The following is a 20679-nucleotide window of genomic DNA, read 5'->3' as shown; positions in this document are numbered from 1 at the left end:
TAATCTAGGCAGGTTAAGAAGCAACTTCAGAGATTAAAGATCGCCTGGACCCTGAGCCAGAGTAAAAACTTTCATTGAGTCTCTTCCTCATGGGATCTCATTTATGAGAAATTTTCTCTTACGCCATGGGCATAATAAACAAAGGTGTTGCAAAAGTTTTATTAAAAGTGTATTTCACCATTCCTACTATCAACTTTCTAGATCTAAAACTGAACTGCCCAGAAATGGCAGCTACACTTGTGGTGAGCACAGCATAACTACAGAGAAGCTGAATCAGGAACTTCTACATCTGAAACTCATGCAACATCGTGTGTCCACTATACTAACCACCCGCCCCACCCCCCACGGCCCCCAAATTGAGCCATAGGAGGATAGTACAGGGGGAAAGTGAGCCAATGCTTCAATGTAAATACTGAGGACTGTACTTAAAGACCTTTGAAAGGGCAGCCCGGGTGGCTCAGAGGATTGGCGCTGCCTTCGGCCCAGGGCCTGACTCTGGAGACCGGGAATCGAGTCCCACGTCGGGCTCCCTGCATGGAGCCTGCTTCTCCCTCTGCTTGTGTCTCTGCCTCTCTATGTCTATCATAAATAAATAAAATCTAAAAAAAACCACCCAAAAACCTTTGAAGGCCTTTACTAAGGAATTAATGGTAATGTATGGTTGTGGTGCTGAGCACTTTCCATACTCAGCGTTTTCAGCATATATTCACTGTGTGTGGGGGAGGGGGGAGGGGTATTAATTAGTTAAATTAGTAAAATTAAAATTAGTTAATTCGTAAAATTGGCATTAGACATTAATGCAACCATCTCTGGGTTACATAAGAACAACACTGAGAATAATTTACTGGCTTCACTTTCTACATTGTTGTTCCACTGCCTCAGTGAAACATTTCTGCACCGGGGCGTGCGGTTAACATCCTTTATCCATTTCCCCCTTTTTTTTAGTTTCCTTTTCCAATTCCGGGTAATCAACACGTCTGATGACAACAGATAGTAAAAGCAGAACCAAAAAGAAAGAAAAAAAAAAAAAAAAAGGAGAACCACTGCTTTACCGTCTCTGTAATCAACAGAACCCAGAAGACCTGGGGCCTCCTTCCAGGAGGGAGGGGAAACCACGTTAATGCGTTTGTACGTATAATAGTAAGTTTTATATCCAGTGATCCTTTAGTAGTAGTAGACAGTCCCTGAAATTGTGAGTTTCCAGAGCACCTTCAAACACGCAGCGTCCGGAACTCCGAGGCGTCGGGCCGGTCCCCACGCCGCGGGCGCCGCGGGGCAGCCGGCCAGGGGGCAGCGCTAGGGGGCGGCGCTAGGGGGCAGCGCTAGGGGGCAGCGCTCGCGGGCACGCACACCTCCCCGAGCCACGTGGGGGTTGCCTACCTCTGAGGAGGAATAAAAGGCAGACAGAAGATTAAAATAAGTCCTATTTCAGCATAAAGAAAGGTTGCGACTGTCACCCACTGCAGCGTCATTTCTTTCTCCTCACACCTAAATAAAGAAACACTTAGTTTACTTTGCCGCCGCGCGAGAACCGGGGCTGGGCGGGGGCCCGGGGGACGAGCCCGCCCGCGGCCGCCGGCCCCTCCCCTCCCCTCCTCTCCCCTCCGCGGGGACCCGGCCGAGCCGACCCGGCGGCCTGCGCGTCGCGGCCCGCGAGCTCCCGCCGCCCTGGCGCCGCCGGCCCCTAACGCCCCCCCGCGGCCGCCCGCGCCCAGGGGCCCCCGCTCCGCGAACGCGCCGCGGCTCCGGCCGGCGCCCGAGGCCCAACCGCGCAGGGAGCGGCGCGACCCCGCGACCCCGCGCGGCCCGGAGCCCTCCCCGCCGCGAGGCCGTGGCTCCCGGCGCCCCGCCGGCCTTACCCCGCCTGCCGCCCGCCTGGCTCCAGGCGCAGCTCCGCGCGGCCGACGCGCGGGACGTCAGACGCCGCGGCGGGGGGGCAAGGATGCAGCGGGGAGGGGGGCGGGGGGAGGCGGGCAGGTGCGGCAAGGGCGCAGGGGGGCGGGCCAGGGTGCGCCCCGCCCCCGGCCCCGCCGGCCCCGCCCCCGCCGGCCCCGCCGGCCCCGCTCCCAGCCCCCAGCCCCCAGCCCCCAGCTCCCAGCCCCCTGCCCGGAACCGCGGGGACTGGCCGTAGTGATTTCCTAGCTGTGGACCTGGAGGGCGGCTCGGACTTCCCGGGTGCTGGGGCTCCGCGGCCGACTGCTCCCGGGAGCCGACCTTAAGCTCTGATCGCGTGTGGTGCGGGTGGGAGGGGCGCGGGTCCCGGCCGTCCCTGCCCGGCCTTCTGGGGTGGAAGCGGCTCCCGCTCCGAGCCGCGCTGACTTCAACGGCAGGGCCACGAGGCAGGGGCGCAGCGTTCTGTCCTGAGGACGCGGAAGCTTACGCAGCTTCAAAACCTATTTTCCTGCTCTTGTCCGCAGGCTGGGAAGAGAGTTCTCCCCAGGGAGACGTTTAGGGACGGAGAGGGAGCAAACCGTGGGTGGGCGCATTCCTTCAGTTACTATTGTCCAGGTTGTCGAATTGCGTGAATATACTTAATTATTGTTTCATTATTGACAAGGTCTCAGAAATACAAATGACGGTATTATCCTCCTGGGCAGAATTATTTTGGGAATATTAAATGATGTAAGTAAAGATATGATTATAGAGGGATCCCTGGGTGGCGCAGCGGTTTGGCGCCTGCCTTTGGCCCAGGGCGCGATCCTGGAGACCCGGGATCGAATCCCACGTCGGGCTTCCGGTGCATGGAGCCTGCTTCTCCCTCTGCCTGTGTCTCTGCCTCTCTCTCTCTCTCTCACTGTGTGCCTATCATAAATAAATTAAAAAAAAAATTAAAAAAAAGATGATTATAGAGTAATAAAAATACATTTAAGTGGGTGCTTTTTCTTATCATCACAGATATACTTGATCACACAGAAAAGAGAGGAAAAAGACTATGAATTAACTATGAAGGTTTTTTTTTTTTTTAAAGATTTTATTTATTTGAGAGAAAGAGCAAGCCCCAGAGAGGGCATGAGTGGGGGCAGGGGAGAGGAAGAAGCAGGCTCTCCACTGAGCATGGAGCTGGATATGGGGCTCCATCCTAGGACTCTGGGATCAGGACCTGAGCGGAAGGCAGATATTTAACCCACTGAGCTACCCAGGCTTGAATTAAGCAGTTTTAGATAACCGTTTCCTTATAAAGTTTTCATGTTGGTAATATAGGCCAGTATCTTAATTATGAAACGGTTTTAATAACTGAGATACTGAATTCCTGCAGTGGCACATTCACCAACAACAAAATTCTCTTAGTAACACTCCCAGACCATGGAACTATAAAATTAAAATTATCAAAAAAATTATTATCAACTGCTGGGAAGTGTAAAAATAACATCATAAATAAATAAATCACGGGGATCCCTGGGTGGCTCAGCAGTTTAGCACTTGCCTTTGGTTCAGGGCGTGATCCTGGGGTCCTGGGATCAAGTCCCATGCCCAGCTCCTTGCATGGAGCCTGCTTCTCCCTCTGCCTGTGTCTCTGCCTCTCTCTCTCTCTCCGTCTCTCATGAATAAATAAATAAAATCTTCAAAAAATAAATAAATCACTAAAAACAGCATATGAAAATTAGGTTTTTAAATTAAAATTCTCTAAGAAATATTTCAAATATATAATCAGCTCCAGATTGGCTACCAAATTTTTTATATATAAAATGTGGGAGACTAAAATTAATTTTTGTCATTTTAGGTACAAGTGTATTTACCAAGCAAGATCTCAATCTTCTAAGGATCTAGAAGACTTGAAATGTAACAAAGTTAACATCATTTAGAGTTTCATGGATCTTATTAATTTTAAATCATAGAAAATATCACAGATATTTAAACTCATACAATTTAAAACAATTTAAATAAGTTACATAGAATTTAAAACACATACCTGGAAGTGTCATTCATGAATTAGGAAGTACCAGTTTGATTTTCCAATTTGAATTTTTAATCTAAGTCCTGAAAGTAACTTTATACAGAATTCTTGTTCCTTTTCATTTTATGTAGAAGTTGGCATTTGTTCTGTCACTTTGCACTTATTTTCAAACATGCTTCATGTTGACTTATAAATACTATTAGACTCATACTTTTAGTATTAAAATAAAAAATTTATTTAAAAATGTTAAAAACACAATTCCTTTAGGAAATTTTTTTTTTTTTTAAATCCATAATAGGATTCAGAACAATATTTTGTCAATGTTTGGTAGAGTGACCAGGATGTTTGCTCTACCTGGGGTCTTCTTTACAACTAAATTTTGTTTCCATCCTACAGATGTACTGAATCAGAATCTCTGAGGATGGGGTCTAGGACTAACTTTTTAAAATGTTCTCAGGGCACTGTTTTTATGCTTATGGGGGAGAGACACTGACTTAAAGTAAAAACCAAAATGTGACCTTGGGTGGTTTCACTGTAGATATAAAGTGAAGTAAATATTAAAATACTTTAGGAAGTCCAGTCAAATCCCATAATGGTCTGTAAGGTAATCTAAAACTGCTGATGTGCTTGACAAAGCATTAAACACTCTTTTTTCCTGCCTTGAAGTTATTTTTTCCATCATGTACATTAAATGTTGATGGAAACACATATAAGGAGTTCCAAGTTCAAGAGCAATGTCAATCCAGTCCCAGATGCACTGCAGCGGGGTTTCGTTATAGCCAGCAAACATGGCAGGGTTTGCTAAGAGTCCTCTTGCAACCATCACACCTATAAAATAAAGCATATCACATTTGTTCACACATTAAGAACTCACAGGTTATGAGGTCACACTTGAAACAAACTGACAATATTGAAAAATAAGTAGTATTATAAGGTTTCACAATACCCACATATTAGTATAACTCAATTACAAAACAATTTGCTACATTTGTAAACTAAGAATATTTAAATGTACTTACAAGAATTAAAAACATTTTTTTTTAAGATGTCTATATTAAACAATTAGTCTCTGGGGATTTTTTTAACGGTTAATCCAGACTGTCATAAATTGGGTTTGCTTAAAGTTAAGTTTATCCACATTGTCCCATCTAGCAATAGTTATCACAGATTTTGGTGCACCAATAATCCAAGGGAGTAATAAAACCACAAGAGTATGTAGCTCCTTTGACTTCTAGGACCACTTTGTGTTCACTAATTCTCATCTCTATTTCACAAATAGGCTATCTGGAAGATAGCCTTCTTAACTGGTCATTCACTGGATATGATGGTGGCAGAAAGTAACTGACTTAATTTATCCCAATTAAAACAATATACTGCCTATATGTAAAAGAGTTAACATAATTTTAATGAACTGTTTAGCTTAAATCAGTACAACAGAAAAATATGGCTCCATTTTAGAGACAAATAATGAAAAATCACTTTAATATCACTCTCCTATTCCAATTTTTTTTTTTTTTTGGCTAATTAAAATCAAACTCAAGTACTTCTTTCTTACCATCTGTCCCAGTAATATGCCACACATTTTCTGCTTCTTTTAAGCTTCTGATGTCTCCGTTAGCAATTACAGGTATAGACATGTTTTCCTTAATTATTTTAATGGCCTCATAGTGAACTGGCTGATGTCTTTCTTCAACAGTTCTTCCATGGACTGTAATCCAAGAAACTCCTGTTGCCTCAGCCTTTCGACAAAGATCTATAGTTCTTGTAAGGTCATCATGGATCCTGTCATTTCAAAATTACATGTCTATTCACCACATGCAACTTTTTTTTTTTTTTAATTTTTATTTATTTATGATAGTCACATGGAGAGAGAGAGAGAGAGAGAGAGAGAGAGAGAGGCAGAGACACAAGCAGAGGGAGAAGCAGGCTCCATGCACCAGGAGCCTGACGTGGGACTCGATCCCGGGTCTCCAGGATCGCGCCCTGGGCCAAAGGCAGGCGCCAAACCGCTGCGCCACCACATGCAACTTTTAATGCTAAAATTAATAGCTAAATAAAATAATATTTCATCTGATACATTATTCAGTTAGCTTTGCTATATTATCACTACATGCCACTATAAGAAAGGTTTTGTTGAGATCAGTTCCCATTTAAGACTTTAAATTTAGCTATTTCACTAATGGCAAAAATAGGATGACAAATTTTACCTTACCTAATGCTTCACCCTTTTGGCTTTGATAACTGAAAAACTCATCAAGTACTGTCATAGAGGGATGGAAAAATGGTATCCTAATACCTGCTATGTATCCCCCAATCCATGAGTAGGATAATATATTATGAAATGTGTTTTTAACCTGTCACCCAAAAACCTATTCCAGGTTTATTTTCTTTTCATTGTGAAATTTGATTGCAAATATTACTCTACTCTTGGTACCAGGAATGTTTCTCATTATTATTATTATTTTAAAGTAGACTCCAGACCCAGCATGGAGCCCAATGTGAGGCTTGAACTCATGATTCTGAGATCAAGACCTGAGCTACAATCAAGAGTTAGAAGCTTAAATGGCTGAGCCACCCAGGTGCCCCTCGCAGCATTATTAATTAAGCAGTCCATGAAAAAAACTGAGGGTTTCTTTTGAGGGAAAGTTTTTAATAATAAAGGGATGTTTTAATTTCTATTAAAAATACAAAAATGAAATCGTTCTGTTATTTTTATAAATAAAAATTATATGGTACACAGTCATTTACTAAATGTCTTGTTTCAACATTTCTATATACTAGCTACCAATTTATTAAAGATGGATACTTCCACACTCTTAGACAAAAGGAATATTATTTTATTTCCTAAGTAGTGGAAAATTGTGTCAGTAGATTAAAATATTTTCTTTACCTTATTTTAATAGATACTGAAAATCTGGGATTTTCCACTTGATTTCTTACTTGTTTCACCATATCTCGAACAAGCTCTGGCTTGTTTATTAAGCAAGCTCCATAACCTTCTGCCATTGCCCACCTTTATAAAGCAGACACAACAACAAATGAATTGTAATTAGTCAGAATAGAAGATACAATTTTAAAAGCTCTGTAAGTGCATCTATTTATCTATCTTAGAGACCTGGAATGGAATCAGACTTTTATAATTCACAGATCCAACATTTTAATGTGGATCAATATGAGATAAGGAAAATATGTTCCCAGATCAAAAAGTACTTAGGAGAAATGGCTTTCATTGGCAAGTGAGAAAATTAAATTAAAATTCATTCAACCAAAACAGACTTAGGTATTTGTAGTTAATTGCAATTACTTCAGATTTTTAAAATTCCAAATTTGATGTTTATTGTACATAACAAGATGTTTTATTAATCTTAATAGTAGAAAGATATTTTTGGCTTACAGCATTCCAAGACCACTAAACAGCTTATTTAACTCTCCTAATGAGTATACAAATATGTCTAATCTGCTTGGATTATGATGCACTTAAAACCTTGATTTTATTCTTTGAACACATTTTGTATTATTGACAGATAATCTAACACAATGCTAGGAAGGTAGGGATATTATTATCAAATTAAGCATCCTATCAATACCCATTTATTTAGACTCAACCAAGTAACTGTGGTACAAAGAAAGGGTAACTATAAGGAGGTATTCTTACAGAGAAATTAGGAGAAAACAAGTGTCAATTTCTCAAATCATAGAATCACAGTTTCTTATCTGACATGGCAGTAAAAATTCATTTTAGGGACTGCTATAAATGTTCAAGTCTTCCATAACCACTTATGGATGAGGATCAAGGCAGATCCACATATAAAAAAATGTGGTAAAGTGAGACAAAACACTTATCAAGTGATCTATGGATTGTTTTAGCCATCAGAAAATACCTTTGCATATATTTCCCTACATAATATTTCCTTATTTTTTCCTGCTTCTTATTTGGAGCCCAAGTGCTTTAACTCTATCTTCTTTACTTTTTAATTCTTGGAAAACTGGAGAAATAGTTTACCATGTTCACATAGTTTTTTCTAATTTTTCTGAAAATTCTTCCAACTTCTTTGAGCTTTACCTCTGAGGGCAACCGCAGTTAATGTCTATGCCATTCGCATAAGGACAGACAATACGAGCAGCATCAGATAAAAGTCTCGCATCATTAGCAGCAAACTGAACAATCAATGGGCAATCACCTGATAAAATGAATAGCTCAACATTAAAATTCATAGAAACACATACACACACCATGAAACTCTTCATGTTTGTACAGGATAATGATTACTTTCAGCCTAAGAAGTATCTATTTAAACAAGATAGCATTAAACTAATCTTAAATATTTAAAATTAAAAGTAATTTACATTTAGTACAAATTCAAACAGTATGAAATTTGATAAAATGAAAACTAACACTCTTGATGAACAGATCTCATTTTCAAAGATGAGAATTAGTTTATTGTATTCCAGAACAATTTTATGTATACCTGTAAAATTTAAACAAACATGAACATTTTATGTACATTTCTATGCCTACTGCTTTTTCCCCCTTGATATATCTGGGAGCTGTACTACAATGTTATTTTCTTTTTAGTAGTGTATTCTTTTGAGTGGATGGACCATGCAGTGTACTTTTAGACTTTTTTTTGGGTGGCTTTTGCAAACAATGCTGCGATGAGAATACTATTACACACATGCTCCTCTGAGTATATTCATAGGGTAAATTCCCAGGAATGTAACTGCTGGATGGGCATCTAACCAACATTTTGATAGACATCACAGTTTTCTTTCAAAAGAAAGAAAGATGACAGTTTTTGTTTCCTCACAACTTTTTCAACATTGTATATCCAATAGAGTGTATTTTTATTTGTGGGTTTGCTCTCCATATTCTCTGTCCACTTTTCTATGTTACTCTTCTTTTAATTGTTCTTTATGTTATTATTTTTTAAATTTTTCTTATAAAAGAGCTTTATAAAAATTAGCTCTGCTATCTATTGTAAATATATACATACACACACATATATATTTTATATATTTTATTTATTTGAAAGAGATAGAGAAAGGGAGAGCACTAGTGGGAGGAGGAGCAGAGGGACAAGCAGACTCCCCACTGAGCTGGGAGCCCCACTCAGGGCTCAATCCCAGGAGCCTGGGATCATGACCTGAGCCCAAGTCAGGCGCTTAACGGACTGAGCCACCCAGGTGCTCCTCTATTGTAAATTATAAATATTTTATAACTATAAATATTTTCTCCAAGTTTTAGTTTGTCTTTGAGTACATGTGTGCTCCTTTCTTACACATAAATTTAAGTTTTAGGGATCCCTGGGTGGTCCAGTGGTTTGGCGCCTGCCTTTGGCCCAGGGCGCGATCCTGGAGACCCGGGATCGAATCCCACATTGGGCTCCCGGTGCGTGGAGCCTGCTTCTCCCTCTGCATGTGTCTCTGCCTCTCTCTCTCTCTCTCTCTGTGTGACTATCATAAATAAATAAAAAATTTTAAAAAAAATTAAGTTTTAATATAGCACATGTGTCAGATATTTCTTAAGTTTTAATGGACATATTTTTCTCATCTTTCTTTGGGTTAGTGTTATAAATTCTGGACAGATGTATTTTAATTTTCCTAAAGTTCTTTTGAGGACCATCTATATGAGATACACTGGGTGTTTGCCAAAATGCAGATTTCTGAGCATCGTCCTACTTCCACTGATTCAGAATTTTTTTATTTTTTCTTTTTAATTTATTTTTACTTATTTTTTTGATTCAAAATTTCTATGGCGATCCACTGATTTATAGGACTAACATGAGATAGGAGAATATGCTTTTCCCTGAGGGTATAAGATGTTTTTTCCCATTATAACACAGGGAGTTACAGAATTTCAATTTAATAACCATTTATTGGTCTAATATATTTTCAACACAGGGCTAGAAGCTAAGGGTACGAACCGGTAAGAGGTTAATTCCAGACTTCAAGGAGCCCATAGTCTAGCAGACAGGCATACAAAGAGGAAATTATAATACAGCAGGATTAAGCCCAGTGAAAACCTTGTGAGCGAGGACAATAGTGGAGGGCAATCAGGCAAAGTCCCCGGCCACAAACTTTGAGAGCTGGATTAAGAAGCATGTGGTATCATTTGCCAGAGAGACATGGATCTGGGGTGTAGGCACGGCTGAGGAAAGGACATTCCAGGTAGAGAAGTATGAGAGGATGGGGCATGTTCAGGGACTTAAACAAATTAGTATTGCTACAGAATAAAGTTGCTGGGGCGGAGATGCCTGGGTAGCTCAGTTGATTAGGCCTCTGACTCTTGGTTTTAGCTCAGGTCATCTCATGGGTCATGGGATGGAGCCTCGTGACAGGCTCTATGCCCAGCAGGAAGTCTGCTTGAAAGATTCTTTCCCTCTGCCCCCTCACCCACTCATATGTGCAAGTACACTTTCTCTCTCTCTCAAAATAAATAAATAAATCTTAAAAAAAAAAAAGGAATAAAGCTGGTTGGCTATGGAGAGAAACTAATGGAAGATAAAGCTGCAAAAGATATATTCAGAGTCTGGATCATGAGGAATGTCATATATTATTCATAGGTACTGGGATTTTTTTTTTTTAAGTAATCTCTTCACCTAACCTGGGGCTCGAACTTTCCACCCTGAGGTCAAGTGTCACATGGTTTACTGACTGAGCCAGCCATGCACAGTGACAGGTACTGGAATTTTACTCTTTAGGCCACTGGTTCTCAATCTTTAGCAAACTCAGAATCACCTGGAGGGCTTTTAAAAACAGATTGCTGGACCATATACCCAGAGTTTTTGATTCAGTGGGCCTGCGGCAGAGCTGGAAAATTGCCATTTAGAACAAGTTTCTAGATGATGCTGATGCTGCTGGTCTGGCGTATCACCCCTTGAGAACCACTGCTTTAGGCCATGAGCTGTCCAAGAAGGATTTGAGGCAGGGAAGAGATGTGATCAAATTTACATTTAGAAAGGTTCCTTTGGGCTGTTTGTAGGATGGTTTGGAATGGGGCAAGACTGGAAGCAGTGAGATAAGAACCTAATAGCTCAGGTGAGAGGATGGGGCCCCAAGGAAGGCTGACCTCACACTTAGATATATCATCCAGAGTTTACATGGCACTAATAAAAACATATGTTAAAAACTTATTACAAACATAAAGAACTAAAATATTTAAAAATAAAATCTCTGAATTGTGTTGTTTCTGATTAGACAGTTTTTTGTTTTTTGTTTTTAAGTTTTACAAAGTCAGCAAACTCTGGGTTTCACATACCTTGGTTTGTAGTAAATTCACTGTCTCGGGCTTTTATTGATCTGACAAAATCAGCAGCAACTATCATTGGTGTATAGCACAGATCACAACCATATTTTCTTACTAATGTTCTAAAAGCCAACCTGTGAGCATATAAAACTTTAATTAGGCATTTAGAAAACATCACAATCATATGTACTTCCAAGTTTAATTGTTAAATATTTATTAGAGGAAAGTCCTGCCTTTGAGAGGATAGAGTAGACATACTTTTCCCTATTCTGGCTGTTAAAAAAAGAAAAAAACAAGCCCAAATTGGAGTCATTTGCCACCTCCATGACTGCAAACCAAGACTTAATTACAGTTTCCCAGGAATGTGACCTTTTAAAGTCAATCTGAAATTTCTTGAACAGCAATAATAAGGTAACCTGCAGGATAAAAAAATTCCTGTTGTTCCTGTCCCCACCAAAAGATATCCTGGCCTGAACCAATCTTCCTTTTCTTTTGCTAATAACTTCTTGCTCTACCTTCCTTCCTATAAAAACCTCCCATTTTGTACAAATCCATGGAACATCTCTTTACTTGCTAGGTGGGATGCTGTCTGATTCTGAATTGCTTAATGAGGCCAGTGAGATCTTCAAATTTACTCAGTTGAATTTTTTTTTTAACATTGGTGACTATATAAAACAAACATAAGAAAACTCTGAAAGTTGGAGACAAGAAAACAGAAAGGCTAGTGACCTTGGGATATGAGGAACAACAGTGGTGAGTTTTTGCCTGGATTTCCTTTTTGCCTCAAATATCCTAGATTTGGCCCTAAAGAAGCTGGCAAGCCACAAATACCAATGAGTGAGACAAAAAGAGCCCCAACAAAAGTCAGCTCTGTCTGACCAAGGACTAGGAAAGGGGAAGTCTAGTAAGACAAAACAATTACAAACCAAACACCAGAGACAAAACTGTGGCCCCACCTCCAGAAGCATGTGTTGAGTGGGGAGCTTAGACTTCCACCTTTCCAAGGCTATAACAAACTTTTCTGACACACCTTCATAGTGGCGTCAGAGAAGGCCAGGTAGGGAACTGGGACTTTAATACTTGCTGGCCAGTAACTTTAATACTTTCTCCCTTCCCACTGTTAAATAGTATCAGAGGATGCTTGGTGAAAGGCTAGGACTTTCAATATAGTCCAGCAGGTACCAGACCATCCCCTTCATGGCTTGCCCCCAGGTTAGCAGTAATGAGGAGCCATTCCCCCTGCACCCAGAGTGTCAAAGGAGACCAAATAAGAAATCAGGACTTTTACTTTCACCTCCTAGTAGTGGGGTAGTGCTTTCTCATTTCTCTCCTGCTATAGTGATGGCAGAAAAAAAAAAGTTAAAACAGAAGGTTCAAAATTCAGAATCAATCAATAGAATCTACTCTGTTAAAAAGCTAAAAGAAACATCATGTAATTGTATCAATCAATATAGAAAAAGCATTTGACAAAATAATACTCATTCATGATTAAAAAAACCAAAAACTCAAGAAAATAGGAAGAGGGAAAACTTTCTCCACTTGATAAAAAGCATCTGCAAAAAACTTCTATAGCTAATATACATAAAGATGAAAAACAGAACATATTTCTTTTAGATCAAGGACAAAGCAAAGATGCTTGCTCTCATCATTCTTATTTAACATAGTGCTGGAACTTCTAGTCAGTGTATGAAAAAGAAATAAAAGGCATATGATGGAAAGGAAGAAATAAAACTGTCCCTATATGTAGATGAGATGATCACATAAATAATTCCAAGGAATTTATTTTAAAAATCCTCCAATAAGGAAGTTCAGTAAGTTTACAGGATACAAAATTAACATTAAAAAATCAATTTTATTTCTGTATATAACTGTGAATACATGGACACTGAAATTAATAGTATAATATCATTTACAATCGCTCCAAAAAAAGAGAAAAATACTCAGGTGTTAAGTCTTCAAAACTTGTATAGCTCTTAATATGCTGAAAGCTATATATAATGATGATGAAAAAAATCAAAGATCTAAATAAATGGGAAAAACATACTATCTATGTTCATGAGTTGGGAGACTCAACATAGAAAGGAATTAAATTCTCCCCATATTTAATACAATTCTTCTGGAAATTCCAGCAAGATATTTTGTAGATAAAGACAAAATCATATTACAAATTATTTAGAAGGGCAAAGGAACTAGAATAGCTAAAACAATATTGAGAAAGAAAGATAAAGAAAAAAAAGAAAAATAAAGCTTGAGGAATTAGTCTACCTAATTTAATTAAATACTTATTATATAGCTATCAGGATTGTGTAGTAATCAGGATTGTGTAGTATTGGTTGGGAGATAGACACATAGCTCAACAGAACAGGACAGGGAATGCAGATAAAGAGCTACATAAACATGTCCAAATGATTTTTGAGAATGATGCAAAAGAAATTCCATACTGGAAAGAGAGTCTTCAACAAATGGTGCTGGAATAATTAGACATCCACAGGCAGAACCAAACCAAACCCAAATAAAACACCCCTCAACTCTAAACCTCACATTCATACAAAGATGAACTCAAAATTGATTATGGACTTAGATGTAAAACAAAAAAATAAGACTTTTTGGGAAAAAAAAGGAGAAAAACTTCAGGATTACGAGCTACACAAAGTTTTCTTAAACTTGGGACATCAAAAGCACAATTTACAAAAGGAAAACTTGGTAAATTAGACTTTATCATTAAATAAAAAGGTTTTGCTCTGCAAAGACCTTGTTAAGAAGATGAAAAAATATGCTACATACTGGGAGAATATATTTGCAAATCACATATCTGACAAAGGAATAATCTAGAATATATAGAGAACTTTCAAAATTCAGTAGTAAAGAAAAACTCAACAACAACAAAAACCTGATTCAAAAATGGGCAAAGGGTTTGAGTAGACATTTCCTCAAAGATATAAACACAGCTAATAAGCACAATGAGATACCACTTTACATCCACTGGGATGACTATGGAAAAAACAATACAGTAAGTATTGGTGAGGGTGGTGAGGAATTGGAACTCTTGTAATACTGCTTGCTGGTGGGAATATAAAAATGGAAAACAATATGGACATTCCTCAAAAAAATTAAAAATAGAATTGTCATATGATCTAACACTTGCTGCTGGGCATATATCCCAAAGAACTGAAAGACATTTATATATCCATATTCATAGCAGTATTATTTGAAATAGCCAAAATGTAGAAGCAACCCAAGCATCCATAAATCAATAAATAAAATGGAGTACATACATACAAACAGAATATCATTCAGCCTTTAAAATAAAGGAAATTCTGATACATGCTATGACATGGATGAACCCCGAGGCTATAATGCTAAGTGAAATAAGTCAGTTTCAAAAAAGCAACTATTATATAATTTCACTTATATGAATACCTAGAGTAGTCAAGTTCAAAGAGTGAGAAAGTAGAATGATGGTTGACAGGAATTGGGGGGTGGTGGTGGAATGGGGAGCTATTGTTTAATAGGTGTAGAGTTTCAGTTTTGTAAAACAAAGAGTTTTAGAGATTGGCTGTATAACAATGTGAATGCACTTAACATTATTGAACTGCAAATGCTTAAAATGTCTAAGCTATATTTTACCACAATTGAAAAAATTCAAAAACCAACTCAATAGTAAAAAAGCAAATAATTTAATTAGAATATTGGCAACAGACATAAATAAATATTTTTCCAACAATATACAGGGGACAAATTAACATATGAAAACATTTCCAACATCGCTAGCTATGAAATGGATATTAAAATCATGAGATATCTCTCCACACCTATCAGATGGCTAAAACTAAAAGATGACATTATTACACATTGATGAAGATGAAGAGAAACTAGATCCCTCATATTCTGTTGGTAGAAGTGTGAAACAGTAGAGACACTCTGGAAAATTTGGCAGTTTCTTAAAAAAACTAAACATATAGTTATCACATGATCTAGCAATTGTAGTTGTAGGGATTTGATCTAGACATGTGAAGACTTATGTTCAAACAAAAACCTGTGCATGAATGTTTAGATTTACTTAATATCCTTTTATTTAATATCCACTATATCTTTATAGGTGGGAGTTATAAGCAGATATCTTTTTTTTTTATAGATATAAAAAGTGAAGTTTGAAGGGGTGAATTGTTTACTCAAGACCATGCACATAACAGGCATACACCAGCATGCCAGCCTAGACATAATCCCAAAACTAGGTGTTTGATGATCCCATATGGTGGTCAGAGCACAAAAAGGAAATCACATCTTGGCTCATTAACCATTTACTAATACTTACTTTGAATATCGAACCATTGGGGCACAGACTTTTACCAGCTGCCCAGAATGAAGCATTTCTATTGGATCTTTTTTTCTTTCTTGACATATTGTGGTTGGTATGCAGTCACTCTTCATGAATACAGATTTGCTTCAAATCTGAAAAAGACAGTTTGCATAGAGAAAAATTACTTTCATTAGATGAATTCCCATCATTCTAACAATTTCAACTGCCAAGAATATGTATTTTTTTGTCAGGCTTGTGGGCTCAGGAATCTTTTTAGCTTTTTTTCACAGTATCAAATAGGATACTACAGAATCCTATCTCTATAAGTCACTGACAGTTTTTAGTACACTGTGAAATCATCACGTTTATATATTCAGTACAAATTATGCTTGTTCGTGTCAAACACTAACAGATTCAAATTCTATACTTAACTCATTAAAGTAACATTTTCTGCTCAAATTAATAAATGCTCAAGATGTGGAAAGCTACAAGTTTTTTTCTTAGCATAGCACGGCTTTTCATATTATGTTTAATATTTCCCATGTTATTTTGTTTGGTATTGATAAACCAGAGAATCTGATTTGAATAATTTAATGTATAAGACTGTGTACGTCTGGCACTTGAAATACCTTGTTGTATACAGGAAAGCTAAATGGGGTTAATCGAACAACTTGAAGTAGTTAGCATTTCCAAGATTTACTGGTCTATTTAATGTTTATTGTTATTCACAATTTCTATTCTTTGTATCTGGATCAGAAGGCAAACTTTTATTTAAAAATTTAAATGTGCTATCAACTAGCAAAAATTCTAATTATGATCATGTAATTGAATACATCACTTTTTTAAAAAGATGATTTTTATTTATTTATGCATGAGAGACACAGAGAGGCAGGGGCACAGGCAGATGGAGAAGCAGGCTGCCAGTGAGGAGCCTGATGCGGGACTCCATCCCAGGACCCCAGGATCACACCCTGAGCTGAAGGCAGATGCTCAACCACTGAGCCACCTAGGTGTCCCTGAATAAATCAATTTTATATCCAGATACAAGTGATTAAGTAGTTCCTAAATGTTTTTAAATTTGCTATACTTAAAATGCTGTCATTTCATAGGGTTGGCCGCTTTCCATATTCCAATGTTTGGCCTCAGTAACTTAGCAACAGATATGGGCAAACTTTAGGAAGGTCTAATTGCTCAACATGCAATTTTTTTGTTTAGCTCACCTAGAAAGTAGTTATAATCTAAATATAAGCCAAGAATTTCGACTTCTTTAGGTAGTATACAGTTGAAACAAGCTAGCTTTATTGACCAATGTTCAGTCTTTTATCTCTTTATAATTTTTATTTACTTACTTTAAAGAGTTTGAGAGAGTGTGAGTGAGCATGGGAGAAGAGAAGAGGGAGAGGGATGAGCAGACTCCGTGCTGAGCACAAAGCCCGATACGGGGCTCGATCTCATGACTCTGAGATAAGGACCTGAGTGAAATCAAGAGTAGGATGCTTAACTAAGACACCCAGGCACCCCTTACCTCCTTTTTTAAAGTAAAAATTTATGATTAGACCAATGTAAGCCCACATAAGTAAAACATAAGCAACAGAAAGGTAGTTCCTTTTCATGAATCAAGCCTGTTTCTTCCCTCTGGCATTTCATATCCTAACTATGCCATCCGTACACACTCTAGTCAGAAACCTGGAGCTTGCTCTCCACTTCTCCATGTCCCACAAGTGTGTCAACCGAGCAGTACCTTTCATCAAATCTCGAGCATTGCCGTAGTGTGTGCAATCATCCCCCATCTTGATTCTGTCTTCTCTGAATCCCAGAGATGATCTTACTTACTCACTACACCCTAGGTTCTCCTGTCGCCATGTGCACTTTTCATTATTATGGAGTATAATAATAACACATCCACTTGAGTTTTTGAGGGCATGGACATGTATTTAATCATACAACAAATATTAAGTTCCTGCTATGTGTTGGGAATACAGATGGAAATACATTTCTTGTCTTTAAAAATGTATTAGTTAGACATACTTACACAACATGGTAGTTCTAATACATGCACTTAGACACAATTTAACTGTTGTGGAAATAAGTGTCTAGAGAAATGAGGGAATACATCAACTGCAGAGGAGGGAAAGCTTTAGCTAACATATGTGGGAGATGGGGGGCTGTCCTACTGTCCTGTTACAGGGAGCAACATATAAAACCAGAGGCTTGAAAATGATGAAATAAACCTGAAGAATGAACCATTAGTAGTCCTGTGTTATCTGAGCATACTAGAAGAGGGAGAAGGCCTGTATAACCATGGACCTTTATACTAACCTGGAATAAAATCTAAATAATTTTATACTATAGGGCCTTGGTTAACCATTTTTCCACCTCCGTGGGTGATGTTTCATATGTGCCCAACATGCGTGTGCATATAACATACTTTCATACATAGCAGGTAGTTTTGGATTGGCTGTCTCTCCTTATATATGTGTAAATGAAACATTTCAATGGGAAAATGATATGACTGGATTTCTGATTTAGAAAAATTTTACTGAAAGGGGGAAGGACTTTTGGCAAAATATCAAAGGAGGCTATTGTAGTAAGCCAGTCCGATGCATACTGAGTGTCTGACCTGGGTCGCTAGGAATAAGAAATGAGAACCCACTTAGGAGCTATTTAGAAATAAAAATAAGCTGGCAAGATATTTAGTTGGTGGAAATCAGCTAAATTTCAGGACAGTGCATGTTGTATAGTATGAGAGAATTCTAGGATGATGTGCATGCTTTGGCTTTTGAGGCTGGGTGGGTGTAAGTCCAATCTATGAGACAGAAAATAAAGAGGAATAGGTTTTACCAGGGAAACAGGAGTTCACATTTGGGCACATTAAATTTGAGGTGCTCATGAGATTTCCAGATGGTGATGTCTCACAACTGCTTATACAGATATGATGCTCAGGAAAAAACTAGAGATAGAGACTGATGGTCTTTAACTTTTAGGTAATAAGTTGAAATGAAAAAAAATCAAGAACATGGACAAAGCACTTAAAGATGCCGTATCTGGCAAGAAATCCTTAGAAGCATCAACATTCAACTAAAAGAAAAAGAGTAATGCAAAGGAGACAGTGATGTGAATTCTGGAGCTGAGAAGAATAAACCTGAAGAGTGATATTCAAAGACTGAAGACGGGAGAGTATCAAAGAAAGAGGGGATAAGCATCTTAAACATCACAGAAGAGTTAAGTAAGGAAAAGACTAACAAAAAGCATCTAATAGCAACTAGGTCATTAGGAACTTCAGCAAGAACAATTTCATTCCCACTCATTCTTGTAGTTCCAGTACATGGTACAAAGGCCTCCCTCAATATGTATTTGCTTAATGAATAAATCAGTAGTTTTCAATCTTGGTTCTACATTAGAATAATCTGGGGAGCTTTTAAGACTCAGGATGCTCAAACCATACCCCAGACCAATTAAGTGTGAATCTCCGGGCTTACCATGCAGGTATCAGTGTTTTTTTTTAAATTTTTTTTAAAGCTCTCCAGGTGATTTCAATGTGTAGTTAAGCTTGATAAACAAATCCAAACTACCAAGCACCTGGTACCATTGTTTGTCTACATGGGTTTCTACCTTATGAGCTCCACTGGGACATGACAGGAATGGAGTCTTATTTGTAAACTCATGCTGGTGTGTACGGTTGGGGCTCAAAACTCTTCACTAAATGAATGAGTTTTACGCAACTTTTCTAGAACCTTCCCAAAGTAAAAGCTAAGGACAGAAAAAAGAACCCATAATTCAAAGATATTATTCAGGGCAGCCCTGGTGGCTCAGCAGTTTAGCGCCGCCTGCAACCCACAGCGGGATCTTGAAGACCCAGGATCAGGTCCCACGTGGGGCTCCCTGCATGGAGCCTGCTTCTCCCTCTGCCTGTGTCTCTGCCTCTGTGTCTCTCATGAATAAATAAAAATCTTAAAAACAAAAAACAAAGATATTATTCATCAACATTAAAGAATTCTTAAAAATTGTATTATGGATAATGAATTCTAGTGTGAGTCTGAGCACATTGCCCTGAGCCAATTCACGTGATTCATTCAGAACCAACAATTCTAGCCAGACTGTGATTGAGACCAAAAACACTAGGGAAAAACCTGAGACAAAGTCGAGGGAAAGCATAAGACACACGCTCACCGGACTGGTTTTGAGCATTACATGCGCAAAGTACTATTATAGCACCTTGTTGAAATACTATTAGCAGAAACGAGGGAACCATGTGGCTTCGGAATTGGTAAAAACTGGTTCTCTGGGCATAGGGCAAGTTATATTACAGATTTTTTTTTAAAAAAGATTTTACTTATTTATTTATTTATGATAGACACGGAGAGGAAGAGAGAGAGAGGCAGAGACCCAGGCAGAGGGAGAAGCAGGCTCCATGTTGGGAGCCTGATGCGGGACTCGATCCCGGGCCTCCAGGATCACGCTCTGGGCCAAAGGCAGGCGCGAACCGCTGAGCCACCCAGGGATCCCCTATATTACAGATCCTTGTGCAGGGATGCTTAACCTTCTCGTACCAGGGTGGCCGACCCGTTAACTTATCAGTGTGCATCTCGGGGGCGGGGACCTCAGTGAATAATGCAGATGCATTAACGGAGAAGATCATGGGAACTAACTTGATTCGGCAGCTTCAATACTGTTAGTTGGAGATCATGGAAAATCCGTCCGTTTGAAAGAGGAAAAAAAAAAAAGTTTGGCATCACCCCTAGCACGCGGCTGAAAGAGACAGGAAGAGGCGGAAAAAGCTCAAGGTCAAGGGAGGGCAGAGGCTGAGTCCGCTGGGCTTTCCCGGGTCGGTCCTCCTTGTCCACCAGCCTTCGGCTCCCCCCAACTCCGTCCTCCGCGCTCATCCTGCCCCAGCTCTCCCGCCAGCGTCCACCCCAGGGCGGCCAGCCAAGGCGCGCGGCGCCCGAGGCCCCGGCTGTGCCCGCGGAGCTCCCAGAAACCTCCGCTCTCGCGTCCGGCCTCCGCCGGGAGGCCCCGGTTCCGGGTTGAATACTTGCACGGCCAGGTTCCCGCGCCCGCCGTCTCTTGGGCCGGGGGCACGACGGCACACGGCGCTAAGCCCGCCGCCTCGGCTCTCCGCGCGCGCCGGCTCCGGGCCCCGCGCCGCTGCTCCCAGCCCGAGATTCGCGCGGCGGCGGCGGCAGCGCCCGCGGAGCCGACTCCCCAGGCCGTGGGCGGGGCGGGGCCGGCGGCGCGGGC

General features: G+C 39.7%; 2 protein-coding genes across 8 annotated transcripts in view; both read right to left on the bottom strand.

The window, feature by feature from the left end:
* The window catches only part of BCAP29 (B cell receptor associated protein 29), a 52209-nt gene extending 49852 nt beyond the window's left edge, over window positions 1-2357 (bottom strand). The window contains exons 1-2 of one of the 3 annotated variants that reach the window (XM_072791565.1): window positions 2151-2357; window positions 1381-1488 (exon numbers count right to left, since the gene is read on the bottom strand). In XM_072791565.1, the coding sequence (XP_072647666.1) occupies window positions 1381-1472 (92 nt within the window). In that variant the 5' untranslated portion in view covers window positions 1473-1488; window positions 2151-2357. Of the gene's footprint in view, window positions 1-1380; window positions 1489-1628; window positions 1652-1859; window positions 1984-2150 lie in introns of those variants that run through there. The other 2 variants (XM_072791566.1, XM_072791567.1) reach the window with 2 other exon arrangements.
* Window positions 2358-4106: 1749 nt separating this feature from the next.
* Window positions 4107-20626, bottom strand: DUS4L (dihydrouridine synthase 4 like). Of its 5 annotated transcripts, none has more exons than XM_072791560.1 (8): window positions 20478-20626; window positions 20091-20190; window positions 15457-15593; window positions 11154-11275; window positions 7959-8076; window positions 6786-6908; window positions 5451-5677; window positions 4107-4723 (listed from the first exon to the last, which is right to left on the bottom strand). In XM_072791560.1, the coding sequence occupies exons 3-8, from the start codon at window positions 15570-15572 to the stop codon at window positions 4476-4478; spliced, it is 954 nt and encodes a 317-aa protein (XP_072647661.1). In that variant the 5' UTR covers window positions 15573-15593; window positions 20091-20190; window positions 20478-20626; the 3' UTR covers window positions 4107-4475. The 5 variants fall into 5 exon arrangements, with proteins under 5 accessions (XP_072647661.1, XP_072647665.1, XP_072647662.1 ...); XM_072791564.1 differs by having other exon boundaries at window positions 20421-20593; XM_072791561.1 differs by lacking the exon at window positions 20091-20190 and having other exon boundaries at window positions 20478-20619.
* Window positions 20627-20679: the final 53 nt, after the last annotated feature.

The sequence above is a fragment of the Canis lupus genome, chromosome 21, assembly GCF_048164855.1.
Source record: "Canis lupus baileyi chromosome 21, mCanLup2.hap1, whole genome shotgun sequence".
NCBI lineage: Eukaryota > Metazoa > Chordata > Mammalia > Carnivora > Canidae > Canis > Canis lupus.
This window is presented reverse-complemented; position numbering and strand designations above follow the sequence as displayed.